This window comes from Spermophilus citellus (genome assembly GCF_964194105.1).
Source record: "Spermophilus citellus genome assembly, chromosome: 14".
In the NCBI taxonomy this organism is placed as follows: domain Eukaryota; kingdom Metazoa; phylum Chordata; class Mammalia; order Rodentia; family Sciuridae; genus Spermophilus; species Spermophilus citellus.
Window position 1 is genome coordinate 68,114,515 of NC_138194.1, and position 14,587 is coordinate 68,129,101.

At 31.3% G+C, this 14,587-nt stretch overlaps 1 protein-coding gene across 6 annotated transcripts in view; it reads left to right on the forward strand.

The window, feature by feature from the left end:
* The window catches only part of VPS13B (vacuolar protein sorting 13 homolog B), a 753,213-nt gene that overhangs the window by 456,745 nt on the left and 281,881 nt on the right, over nucleotides 1-14,587 (forward strand). For all 6 annotated transcript variants that reach the window (XM_081265607.1, XM_081265606.1, XM_081265609.1 and 3 more), the window contains 2 exons: nucleotides 6,991-7,117; nucleotides 9,531-9,674. In XM_081265607.1, coding sequence (XP_081121733.1) covers nucleotides 6,991-7,117; nucleotides 9,531-9,674 — 271 coding nt within the window. The remainder of the gene's footprint in view (nucleotides 1-6,990; nucleotides 7,118-9,530; nucleotides 9,675-14,587) is intronic.

Consider the following 14,587-nt stretch of genomic DNA (forward strand, 5'->3'; position numbering starts at 1 on the left):
TGCTAAGTGAAGTTAGCCAATCCCAAAAAACCAAATGCCGAATGTTTTCTCTGAAATAAGGAAGCTGATTCATAGTGGGATAGGGAGGGGGGAGCATGGGAGGAATAGACAAACTCTAGATAGGGCAGAGGGGTAAGAAGGAAAAGGAGGGGGCATGGGGTAATTAATGATGGTTGAATGTGACGATCATTATTATACAAAGTACATGTATGAGGACATGAAAATTTCCTTTTAACAACTATTTTTCTATTTCTTCCTATTACTGATTATGTTTATATCCTTAGAAATTTTATCTTTTAAACTTTATTACCAGAGAAATATATGTTCATTTAAATATTTTGATACAAATGTTTTGAATTCATGTGATATTCTGTGGACTGTTCCCCCTAACAGATTTCTTTTAAGATTGTTGTTTCTATGTTTGCTTATCAAGCAGAATTTGAATATGACAGATTCCCCCAATCATTCCTATATGTCATAGTCACCGTAACATTAAATGTGGGTAACTGTTGCTAAGTGTTGACATTAAAATCCCAGAACCACATGTTACTACTAACCTTATTTCTGAGAGATTGTGAATATTTGGTGTGTCTTTAGATCTCTTTAGTTTTTGAAAGTGTTATCCACTCAAAAATGTTCACACCTGACAGAGCCTTTGTATATTTTGATTTGTAATTAAACAAATATGAGATTTTTCCAGAATTGCACCTGAAATCCTAAATGGAATGTGCAATGAAAGCAGTTTTCTTTGTTTTAAATCTTTAACCTGAAAACCATCCCTTTTCATATATTAATTTGCTAGTTTATCAAGCCTAACACTTAATGAAATTATAGAACTTAGTCTAATTCTCATATTTTATAGACTAATGCTTAGAATGGCCTAAACATTATAAAATTTTATAATGCTTTACTTAAACCTTTCCATGACTTTCCATGAAAGAATGAGATTCCCTTCCTGTTTAAAGTACCTAGGGACTAACAGTGAAGGAAAAAGTAATCCTGATAACAGCAAAAAGAAGCAAACAGTTTTTACTTCCAGCAACCAGCAGATATCTGCTTCCTTCCATCTTGATTGAAGGTGTTCTGTTGCAATCTGAAAAATGTCAGAGAAGTAAATGGAAAGAGATCCTGTTTTGTCTAGTCTCATTCTTCCTTATATCTTTGCATAGTGACTGACAGACTGTAGGTACTCAAAAAATAAGAAAAAAATCTTTATATCAAATATAATTATCATAGTAATATACTGAACCATAAAATTTTAAAAACCCCTTCAATTATTTTTAAAACTTTTTAAAATTTGTTTTAATTTTTTATTTAGTTGTCAATGGATCTTTATTTTATTTATTTATATGTAGTGTTGAGAATCAAACCCAGTGCCTCACACATACTAGGCAAGTGCCCTCAACCCCAGCCCATTCTTCAATTATTATGAAATCTTTCAGCTCCGGCATGTTAATCGTTATGGAGACAAATAGATGCCTGAGTCATTAAAACTCAATTAACCAAATCCTCAAATAACTAATTTCTCTCCTGCAACATTTTGTTTTAAATAGAAGTAGCCAAAGAAAATAATATCAAGAGTGTACCTAAAAGCATATGTACAACAAATATCTATTATTACGTATAATTTTATGAGTGTCCCTGGTACATCAATATATGTTATCAAAAGCCTTATAATGAAATAAAAGAAATCTCTTGACCCTCCATCTCTTGGCAGATTTCTATTTTTTTTCCAAGGTACAACCTATAATATTCTCTTCTTAACAAATTTTAGCACTTCCTCTAGTCTCTCCCTCCTCAGTGAAGCTTATATTGAAGATTTTCTTTATCAGTTCTATCAAGTAAAATTAGATGCAGGAGTTTCTAGCTATAATATAAACAACTGGAGGGAATAACCAGAGGTATTATTCATTAGACATCTCAGTAAAATTGAGTTATGTTAATATTTCAATTCAGGCATGCTCATAAAACTATCATATAGAGGTTGTAATAAATATAGCACTTGTTATCATCACAGTTACATTAACCATAGTTTTTTTTTTTTATTGTTTGTTAGGGTTTTGTCCTGTTTTTGAGGATGAGTTTTTAGAGTTGGTGTTTTATGGTTTTGGTGGTTTGTTATTTTTGTTTTGTTTTGGCATATTTTTTGGAATATTTATTTTTAATTTTATTTGATTTTGCCAAACTAAATTTATATTGGCATTTTATTTAAATATATTTTAAAATAATTCTCATTTCAACCTATAGTCATTATACCATTGTTCATAAGATGTTTTGTATGTGTAGAACCTTAAGGTAAAAGATTAGGTCATTTACTGAGTCTTCCCATACCATCCTTATTATATTTTTTATACTTTATGATTATTTTGCTTAGTTATCTTTCCTGTTAAACTGAGCTCCATGAGAATCAGCACTATGAATCCATTTTTGCCATTTCTCCCAGCACTAGCAAAGACCCTGGCATCATAGTGAATACTCAAGTTCATGTTTCTCAATTTCAGAGAAAGATAAATTCTATGAAAATAATATATTGGTATAATGTGACAAGAGTGACTGGGAAATTTCCTTAGATTGGGGCTCAGGGAAGGCCTCTTTTAATACCTGAGTGAAAAGAATGAGCTATACATGCAAATGCCCCTGCAGTATTTCTACCTTAGATGTTCCAGGCAGAGCAAAGATCCTTGAGTAGGAACAACTTTAGTACATTTATGGATCATGCTTGGCAAGGATGAAAAAAGCAATAGAAGTCACATTTTAGGGAGAGAAGAGCTAAATTACAAATGGAGTAGTCAAAGGGAGTTTGACGTTTATTTTAATTGCATCAGGAAGTCTTTGGATAGTGTTCCTCTTGAAAAAACACTTAAGTAGGCTTAAACATATAAGTAAATATTTCATGTTCAAAGTTACTATACAATTCAAATTATTTATCCTTGTGACTCTCATTAATCTCAAAATAAGAGGAATCTTTAGGAAAAGGTTTATGTAACAAATAGGTTTTCAGATACCTGATAGTTTAAAATAAATGTTTGTGAATATTACTGTTTTTCATATTTAAAAATAATCCTTTGTAATTCATTGATTATCAGTGGTAATCATCACAAGACTTAAGTATCTTCTGCTTTACTACCTTCTCTTTGGAGCTCAGCTCTAATACCATGGCAGGAAATTAATTTGTTTAAGCATTGGCCTGCACAAGTAGGCCATCAACATTTTTCATTCTATTGTTTTAGTAGAATACTTTGGAAAACTTTGATACCATTTTTCCTACTTCATAATATGCAATATTTGAAGTATCATTAAATTTCTTTGTTATTTTTGCACACAGACACACCAAATGTGTGGGAGTTGGGCAGAATTTTAGAGTACCTTGAGCCCAGGAAAAATGGCCAGTCTTTCTGAATATGTTTTCATCACTGCATGTGGCATACACCTGTAGCATTCTTGCTTAATAATAGTTTTGGAAAACAATACTTTCCTTTGCTTACAAAATACACCTTCCAAAACTTAACTGAAAAGCTTTTGTTAACACAGGACTGTTTTCCTGTTATTTGATTAGAACCTATGAGAGTCAATGTTTTGTTAATTTTTAACAAGAGTTTAGTTTTTGTGGATACAATCCTCTATATTAGATGATAGCTACAAATGAATGTGTCTTTTTTGTTGTTGTTTCTATGGACAATATAAATCATTGTTATATTAGAGTGCATCCGAGAAATATATCTTCCACAACTTTCCTAACCCCATGTGCCATAGCATACTGTAGGTAAACTTTTTTCTATATAGGTGAGTTTAAATACCTTATGTTATCATAGTTGATAAACTGTTTCACGGACCCATGAATAATTGTGTTTTTCTCAATCTATGGATTCTTACATTTCATCATTTATAAAAAAGCTTTTAGCCTTTGTTCCTTTTTCTTTTTCTGTTCTCTCATTTTGTAATGCTAATTAAATATGAAAGACTTCTCTCTCCTTCTCTTAATGTTTTAAATTATTAAATTATTTTAAACTAATATAATTATCATGTGATAATTAAAAAGAAAAAACAAAAAGAATTCTTTATAGTATATTCCTGAAGTATTAATAGTTCTATTTAGTTTACACTTTCTTAAGCTATATCTAAAATGCCATTTATCTCAACTAATATGCATTTTAATTTTAATAGCAACAATTTTCATTTCTGCAAATTATATTTAGTTATTTTTGTAGCTTTTTTCTTTTTACTTCATTCCTTATTTAAAATTTTAAACAAGTATATTTTATTATCCATATAAACTAATTTTCTTATCAAAAGCTCTTGGCAGTACATTTGAAAACGAGATCTAATTCTTTTGCTAATAAAGATTTTTTTGGCATATAAAATAATCTGTGATTAGAAGCTTATCTTCAGTGGTTTTTGTCCTTGAGAATTCTGTTTTCATTGAGGACATGATTTTTTTTTTGTAATTTTTTTGAGAGAGAGAGAGAGAGAGAGAGAATTTTAATATTTATTTTTTAGTTTTCAGCAGACACATCTTTGTTTGTATGTGGTGCTGAGGATCGAACCCGGGCCGCACACATGCCAGGCGAGCACGCTACCACTTGAGCCACATTCCCAGCCCAGGACATGATTTTTTTAAAAAATATATTTTTAGTTCTAGATGGACACAATACCTTCATTTTATTTATTTATTTCTACGTGGTGCTGAGGATTGAACCTGGTGCCTCATACTTGCAAGGCATGTGCTATGCCACTGAGCCACAATCCCAGCCTAGGACATGTTTTTGTAAAGAGATTTTGGTCTATTTGGGACAGATGCTATAGCATTATAAATGATCTGATGCCCCTTTTATGTAAATAACTCCAAAAGAGTATTCCAGGATCATACAGGTAATGTAAATTAAAACTACTCAACACACATGGGGAATTTCCCATTTTTTATTTTCCAGGAAGATAGATGGTTTTTTTGTTTTTGTTTATGTATTTTATATAAATAATTTTTGGTTGTTTTGTTATGTTTTGTTTTTCAACAAGTTCTCTTGGCAAAACAGGCAAATTCCCTTGCTCCTTTTTCAGATAGGTTAATTAATATTTTCTTAGCTCTTCATGTACCCAAGATCTAGGTAACCAGTTCATTTCAAAACTCTTGCCTTGTCTCAAAATAGCTATTAAAATGTATTTACTTGGTTTACTGAGAGTGCTGAGGTCCTCCACAAACAACCTCATTAATACTTTAGGTTTTAGTTCTTTCTTTTAAATTTTGAACTGTAATATTTTAGAATTTAACTTTTTGTTTCTAATACTAATGACTTGATTTAAATTTTATTCTATAATCATATGTCTCATGCTTTTTTACTGATTTAATTCATCACACAACAATAAAAAATATGTGATGTGGACAAGTACTTTTTGTTTCCATCAGTACTTTAGTTAACATTTGTTTTTATTTGGTTCCCTGCCATCTTTTCCATTTTAAGGTATTTTTAATCCATCATATATTTTAGCACTCCCCTATGAGAGCACATCAGATGTTACATGTTTCTCACATTGGTCATTTTATGGAATTTGAGCTATTAGGCTATAATTATAGTGTCTCTCAGGATCTAAACCCTTCCTCTGTAGTCACATATTTTAATACTTCTTCCTGTTACTCTCTACTTACCAGATCTCTTAATTCTTTAAAATTGACTTTCTTGAAATCTAATACTTACGTGTCACAGAACCAGATGATCCAATTTACTTTTTTGGCAGACATCACATAAAGCTCTGCCTGTTGCACATTTAACAAAAGATGTTAGTACTCTCTAGGCTCCTCTGATTTGCCTGGGGGGATATGCATAAACTTGGACTTTATCTACGTTTTTTCATGAGATAACATGTCAATTATTTGATTTCAACTTTATCACTTTATAATATAAGGAAATAATAAGAAACTTTTATAAAGAATATTATATTAATATGGTTAAAAGGAAATTTTAAGGTATGACTTTCAATAAAACATAAACACAGTATATTATTTCAGAATGAAAATTAAGGATATAAAAAAAATGGTCTTGAAGGTAACAGCATGAGATTTGGTTTCTCAGCATTGTTTTCCAGTTTCATCTTCTACCATGCAATCAGTGCTTCCTTTGAAATTCTTAGAAATTTTCAATGCTAAGTAGAAATATTGTGCTATATAACTGATCACAGGTAAGAATGTGTGTTGTCTGACATCAGCTTGCCCTCCAAGCCAGTTCTGGAGCCTTTGTTCCTATTGGATAACTTTAGTCTAGAACTTCATTTTCTCATTGGGTCTAATACTGATTTTTACTTTATATGCAGAGTTGTTTTGAGAAAACATTTGGTTTTAGACACAAAAGCCATTAAATGGACTTTAAAGGCTGCAGTAATTCATTAAGTAAGATGGTTCTTAGAGCTTAACAAAAGGAGTCAAAGATTAAGAGGATGTGCTCATGAGCCTATGAGATTGGAAAAGATGGCAGTTGTCAAATGGAAGGTCAGAAATATTAAAAGGAGGAAATCAAAAATTATTTCAGCTGGGAGCAGTGGCACATGCCTCTAATCCCAGTGGCTCAGGAGGCTGAGACTGGAGGATTGTGAGTTCAGAGTCAGCCTTAGCAACTTAGACTGTGTCTCTAAATAAAATATAAAAAAGTGTTATGCATGTGTCTCAGTTGTTAAGTGCCCCTAGGTTCAATTCCTGGTTTTAAAAAAATTCCAAAAACAGTAAAATTATTTGATGATAACAATGATATGCATCTATTTGTAAGAAAAATGGTAAGATGATACTAATGTGAAATGCCTTAATTATATCTGATTTTTTTCAGTGAAGATTTTTCCTATCTTTCATAGGTCTTTGTGGTATTGCAGTTAAGAAACTGTGTCTATAAAATATGCAGTACTCTCAGAATAGTAATATAATTTTGTCATCTATTTTTATAGTTTAAAATCTTAATGAAAATTATCCTTGAAAAAAGTGAACTAATAATTTTTTACTTTATCTTTTAGCATAAGGCGACATCAAGAAAGGAGAGCAATTTTGACCCCCATTTTGACTGACTTTTCTGTACGAATAACTGGAGCACCTGCCATAATTTTCACCAAAATAAGTTCTCCAGAAAATCTACATACAGAGGTAGGACATAGTATAGATGTCATTTTAGTCTAAATAATAAAGCAGTTCCTCTTGATATGTTTTGAATTTTCAAGTTTCATCCCATGTGACATCAAACTAGCTTATTAATAATAAGAGTTATCATAGATAATATTTACTAAGCACTTCCTAATGCTATACAGTTATTGCTTTCCTTGTAATAACTCACTTAATCCTCATGATAATGTAGTTGATAATCTACTCCTACCTGCATTTTATAGATGAGGAAACTGAGGTTTTAAGAGGGTGTCCAATTTGCAAAATTTCACAAGAAGTAGAAAGCATAACAAGGTATGAACTCAGTTGGTCTAGCTCTAACTTGTATACTATTAACTTCTCTAGCATCTTTCTAACACATCTATATACTGAGAATTACATATTATTTTGTCAGTATATAGATGTATTAGAAAGATGCTGTAGAATACTCCACAGTACACTGCATTGCTAAGCTAGGATTTTTGGTATGTTAGGTGTATTAAATGCATTTTAGGTTCTATTCTCAGCACTGCACACAAGTAAATAAAATAAAGGTCCATCAACTAAAAATACATATAAAAAAAGATTTACACATTGGAATCACATTTTAGAATTATTTCAATTTCCTGATTATATTTGGCTCACAAAAAAATGAAATAAAAGGATTGGTATTATAGCTCAATGGTACAGTGCTTTCCTAACAAGTGTATGGCCCTGGGTGTGATCACCAGCATCATAGAAGCTAGGTAGTTAGGTATTAGGTAGGTATATAGATATTATAATCACTTTGAATTCTTAAGTGTTTTTTCCCCTGAAAATACTCTAATACTCTTTACTTGAATTCTAAAGTATTCTCATCATGAAATTCAGAAACAAAAGAATGTATCAAACTGTAAATAAAATACCATTGCATGCTAATTAACTTATCTTCTAACTTGAAGGCATTATTAGAAAGTTTCTCATTCCCAAGTGAAACAGGCACAAAGTTGAAGAGCAGAAAACCTAGTTCTAGTCCAAGCTCAGCTTCATGTTAAAAGATGTCATCTGCAACTATTCATTTAAATTCCCAGTTCCTCAGTTTCCTCATACATATCTTAATTGCCTCATGTACAACTGTTTTAAAGATCAAACTGATCAGAAGATGATAGTTATAAAAGAAGTAAAAACAGAACTTATTTTTATGGTGTTAGCTAATGATTCTACCATTGCATTTATACCATTTAACCTACAATTACAGGATGCTTATTTTCACAGGATGATATTCTACTAATAGAACTAACATATTTTTAGGACAACGTTTCATCTTTCTGGGAAATGTTACAATGACAATTAAAAAATAAAAAGAAAACCTCTGAGCCAATGTACGTTTTTTCATCATGACTAAAATAAGAATTCCAAGTATAATGAGAGAATACAGGAAATTTGTGGAGAAAAAGTTTGTTTAACCAAAAAAAAGGATAATCATGTCAGATATGCTATTCTTTATAGCTTTATTAAAAACTATTCTAAGCTTTCCAGTTTGTATTTGGACAGCCATAGTGTCCTTTCAAATCCATGCCTTTGGATGATGCTAACAAGGAGAAGGCATGTTGGGACATTCCCAAGCATTTAACGTTGTCCACATGGACTTCATGACAGGAGACAGGACTTTTGCTTAACTATTAATTGAAGCTTCTGGATGTCTTTTTTGTTGTTTTCCTAATAGGTTTTTCAGTGATAAATGTTCAAGTTATACAGAACAGCAACATTAAATAGTGGATGGGTAACTAATGCTGCCAAGAGTTTAACAGTTGTAAGAAATAAAATTAATTAGTCTAGCTATCTTTGGCTTCAGCACCATATGCTATTACAAACATTTCGAATTCTCTTGTGGAGAATACTTACACCATAGTGTTTGCTTAAAATTGCCTACCTAGAGTTGCCTATTTATATCTGTCTGCTCCCTTAGATTATAACCTCCACATGAGCAAGTTGTCCTTTAAGAACAACCTTATTTTTTGTGATAATCCTAGTATTCTACTATAGTGACTAGTTCTTAGAAGAATTTCAGTAAATACTTGTTGATTTGAAATGATGTACAAGATCCTGCTTTAGAACTACATTGTTTCTTATATATTAAAACAATGATAGAAGTTTTGAAGTATGAACAAGTCAAATGGATATGAAAAGGTGAAAAATTCTTTTTAATGACCCAGGCCTGGCATATAAAGCCTATATAACTGATTTTAAAATTAATCCATTAAACTATGGCAAGTGACTACTCATCATTTTTGCTTTTCTCATTAACATATGAACTTAAGTCCCATTAGACTTAGAAAGTAGTAACAGTCAAATAAGCATAAAAATGATGAATTATTATCTGAAGCCTATCTTATTTCTTTATCTGTATTCAACCTTTGTTCCCTGCCCTCTCCTTCAGGAGATTTTAGTATGTGGCCATTCCTTGGAAGTGAATATAACCACAAACCTGGACTTCTTCCTAAGTGTGGCTCAAGTTCAACTCTTACATCAGTTAATAGTAGCAAATATGACTGGTCTGGAACCATCAAAAAAGGCCACAGAGGTAACTATTACCTGATTTTAATTAGAGTTACTGCATTTGTGCCAACTTTACAATAGAACAGCTATAATTAAACTAGATGTTTTCTGCTAATTATTCTGCATTTAACTTTATTCACAATATGATCATAAAACATTCTGGATTGATGTTCTTTAGTTTTGAAATTTGTTTAGTCTCTTTTCCTCTTATTTGTCATGCAACTTTACAAAATTGCTGTACAATGACCTCAGAAAAACATGATTTTATTACCCTGCTGAATTTTCTAAAGTGTGTTGTGAGAAACCTAGTGTAGCTTTCATTGACTCAGATACATTACAGGGATAGGGCTTCTTTTGGAAGTGAACTTTGTAAGAGTACTGTGGGAATATCCTCAATAAATAACTGGTAAGTCATTTATTTCTCATACTCAGTGAAGAAAGGACACAATGATAGAAGTTGAATGCCTGCCTAGAATTTTAATTTTGATCTGGTCTTCTTTGGAAGTCTATTATTACCACAAAGCATGTCAGCATAAAACAGAACAACATTTGTTAGATGCTTCTTGAAGTATTTTCTTTGCTTTTTCTTTTGTGTTTCTTTCGTCATATCTGTACTTAGAATAAATCTTCTATAAAATTCCAGGAAAACAAACTGTGAAAAAGGTATTTCTTTTATTCTTACCATGAGTCACAGAGAAGGCTAATTTCTGTTTATTAAGAATGAATGAGGGCTAGGGTTGTGGCTCAATGGCAGAGTGCTTGCCTCATACATGTGAAGCACTGGGTTTGATCCTCAGCACCACATTAAAAAATAAATAAACAAACAAAATAAAGATATTGTGTCCAAATATTAAAAAAATAAAAAAGAATGAAAGAAACCAGGCTGGGTTGTGGCTCAGTGGTGGAACACTCTCCTAGTGTATGTGAGGCACCTGGGTTCAATTTCAAGGCACCACATATAAATAAATTAATTAAAGTTCCATCTACAACTGGAAAAAAAGAAAAAGAATGAAAGAAACCAGGCATGGTGGTACACACCTGTAATTCCAGCAGCTGAGGAGGCTGAGGCAGAAGGATTGCAAATTCAAATCTAGTCTCGCCAACTTAGTGAGGCCTTATGCAATTTAGCAAGACATTGTCTCAAAAATAGAAAAAAGCTAGGAGTGTAACTCTGTGGCAAAGTGCCCCTGGATTTAAAAAAAAAAAAAAAAAAAAAAGGTAAATGTAGGGAAGTAGGGAAGGAAATAGTGTTTAATGAGAGCCACTTGGTGCTAGGCAGTGTGACCAAGCATTGTCATGTAAGTTAACACATATATTTTCAAGCATCAAGAGAGATGATCTACCTAAAATCATTATCCATAGCTAAAAAACTGATGATGTGAGGATTGAATTAAGTCCGTTCTCTTCTTATTCTGCTACAGATCATGTACCTAACTACACCTTTTTCTCTCGGTGTTATTTATTTTTAAAAAGCTATTTAAGTATGATAAACTTTTGTAAATGGAGAGTCTCTAACTCAATCATCTTTTACCACCTATAATTTATGTTTATTCGTTGTCTTTTTAAGGACTGTAAAGCTGTATATTCTCCAAAATATTAGAGAATATATTCCAGTATACTTTAGATAATCCATAAAAATATAATTATGTGACATGAAATAAGCAAATTTTAAAAATTCTCCCATGAATTTTCAATGAAGTCCATGAAGCAAGTTGGGTTAGAAAATAATATTTCTTATTCCTATATTATTTGTGCCAGTTTTATGAATCTTTTATATCAAAAGAAATCTAACTTACAGATTACTTATTTGTTTTAGGAATTAATAACTTTTTACCTGCACACTTCTACTGCCTATCCCTAGGATCAAATTTCATTAAATAAAAGAACACTCAGAATAATTAATACCCTTCCCTGAACATTGAGTCATCCTTCACAGTTTCATAAACTATCGAAGCATTGTTACTTGCAGCTTTTAAAATGCAGTGGCACTTTGTTCCTTCTTAAATATCATGTTAAAAGTATAGATTATATATTTTAAAACAGTAAGTATTATGTGTGGTCACTATAATTGTAAAGAAAGGGGCAGAGTATACTGAGAGTGGATAATTTGGCACTATCCCTAGCCCTGGAGTGATACACTTGTGGGCATTTCAGTATTTTAGAAAAGAATTTCGGTGAACTTTCTATTTGGGGAGGTTATTGATATTTTCAGACAAATCTTTGGCAATGTTTCATTTGAAATATTTGAATCCATTCATAAATTATTAGCAGAACTCATATCTGATAGTCTAAGGATATAAAGACATTTTAGTTATATAGAATAATTGTTTATAATCAGTTGAAATGTATTTTGAAAGAGCTAGGTGATTACCTTTACAATACTATATTTTTAACTCTTTAAAATTTTAAACTTGACCAAGTTAATGGAAAAATGCAAGAAGGGATATGTGTTTGTTGAAAAGACATATCCTGGGGGCTGGAGATGTGGCTCAAACGGTAATGCGCTCGCCTGGCATGTGCGGGGAGCTGGGTTCGATCCTCAGCACCACATAAAATAAAATAAAGATGTCGTGTCTGCTGAAAACTGAAAAATAAATATTAAAAAAAATATTCTCTCTCTCTCTCTCTCTCTCTCTCTCTCTCTCTCTCTCTCAAAAAAAAAAAAAAAAAAAAGACATATACTAAGGGCCTGGGGTTTTGGCTCAGTGGTAGAGTGCTCACCTAGCACACATGAAGCATTGGGTACAAACCTCAGCACCAAATAAAAATGAAATAAAGATATTATGTCCACTTACAACTAAAAAATAAATATTTTAAAAAAGACATATTCTGAAATTAGGAATAGCTACTATTTCATAAGAATAATGAATTTTAAAAAGTAAATATATAAAAACAAAAAAATATAAATAAAATAAATATTTAGGGCTTTTTTAGCTATAGTTTTATGTTTCTGAATACTAAAATTTTTAACGTATGTCACTACTATATTTGCTTTTAATAAAACTTATAGTATAATTTATTGTAAATATAATGGATTATTAATGAGAATATCATTTATCAGCACTATAAAGGATCCTGGGAATTATAGACCAGTTAATGTTCTAAGCTTACCATCTGATACTATATTGATGCAGTGGTATGGAACGTATTTCAGTAAGAAGTTATACATATTTAGTATATTGCTATTATGGGAGAGTGTTAATATTTTCAGACAAATCTTTGGCAATATTTCATTTGAAATATTAATTTTAAAAATATTGTTCAGGGATGTGATATGTGGATTTTTGTTTACTAAAGGAAAATTTCTACACTATAACCGAAGGAAATAGAAATGGACATATTTTTGCAAATACAAGTGAGCAGAATATGATAACTTAAGGATTGTAGCTAGAACAATATTTAAAATTCATTTTAATTAAAAGAACAATGGATACAAAGTGAAACTTTCAAATTCATAGCTGAAAATAACTTCTGAGTAATAAAATGTCAATGTAATTATTTAAGCAAATGGTTGTTACCCATGTTGAACAAAAATTTCCAGTATTTTTGCTTTGAAAAATGTGTACTAGATAGAATGAGGCCACTAGATCTAGACTTGTATTTGTAGTCTGTGATTTTCATTGTCCCCTTCCGACATTGTTACTTATGGTGTATGGCTCCTAGCATATGCATCTTTGTTCTTTTAAATTACTCCTTTCTTGTTTCTGTATACATGATGTGATAGTCTAATTAAATACATAAGAAATCAACATTTAATTTTCAAGAAACCAAAGTCTATTCTACAGTACAAAGTATGTGTTCTTTTTTCTGGAGCTTATTGCCAGACTTTACCATCCCATTCTGTAGTCCTCTCTTGACAGCACTAGGCTCTGTAGAACTAATACAGCAGGCATTTTATTTGGGATTCTTAGGTTCTGGTTCCTTCCTATTTATGTAAGATGGTAGTCAGTGTCCTAGATACCCTAAGAGTGAAAGCCAAAGTTAGAATTTTAAGTTTTCTCCCAAAACTCTACTACTCAGCATTGGTTTCTTTCTCAGTGTTCAGCAGGGCTGTGATGATTGTCACAATTGATTTTTTTCTTTAGAAGATTATTTACCTTCTTACAAAATGGTCCTGGTATCCAAATGGCCCACTTATATGAACATAGCTTTAGTAATATTATCATGACTTTCAAGAATTGGTAAGAAAGATTGTTTTATTACTTCTGTCAGTGAGTTTCAGGAAACTTTGGTAAGAGAATGTGAATAAATAAAGAGGTAAAAAGTTTTGATTCATGTAGGTATTTTTAGAGAAATAATGCAGGTCATTTTTATATGATGAAAAAAGGAAATTAAAAATCATTATAAATATTCCTAGGGCTTTTAGTATACAGAACATTTAAAAAAATTTTTTTTTAGTTGTAAATGGACACAATACCTTTATTTTGTTTATTTTTTTATGTGGTGCTGAGGATCAAACCCAGTATTTCACACATGCGAGGGAAGCACTTCATCACTGAGCCACAACCCCAGCCCCAGTATACAGAACAAATTTTAACAAATAGTCCAAAAAGAAAAAAAAAAGTCCTACCATTGTATCGTTTTATTCCAGTTACAATCACAAAAAAGGTACAATATAAACTGTACATGTTATTTTAATATTTTAGAGAGATTTAGACTGGAGGATTAAAAATAAATGATCTGTTACCTGTGAAATCACAAAGAATATAGATAACATACTAAAACTACCTTTTAACTCAAAATAGTTTATTTTTTATAATATAGTTTCATTTTCATTGAAGAAGTACATCAATTTTAGTAATCAAGTGTTGCTTAATGAAATATATCTAAATTAGCTTCGGCCCCTCCAAACTCCCATCTCAACGTGCTCCTTAGTTCGCCACTTTTATCTCTTTATAAGAAAGCTCTATCTTCCGACATTGATATCCACATTTCTGA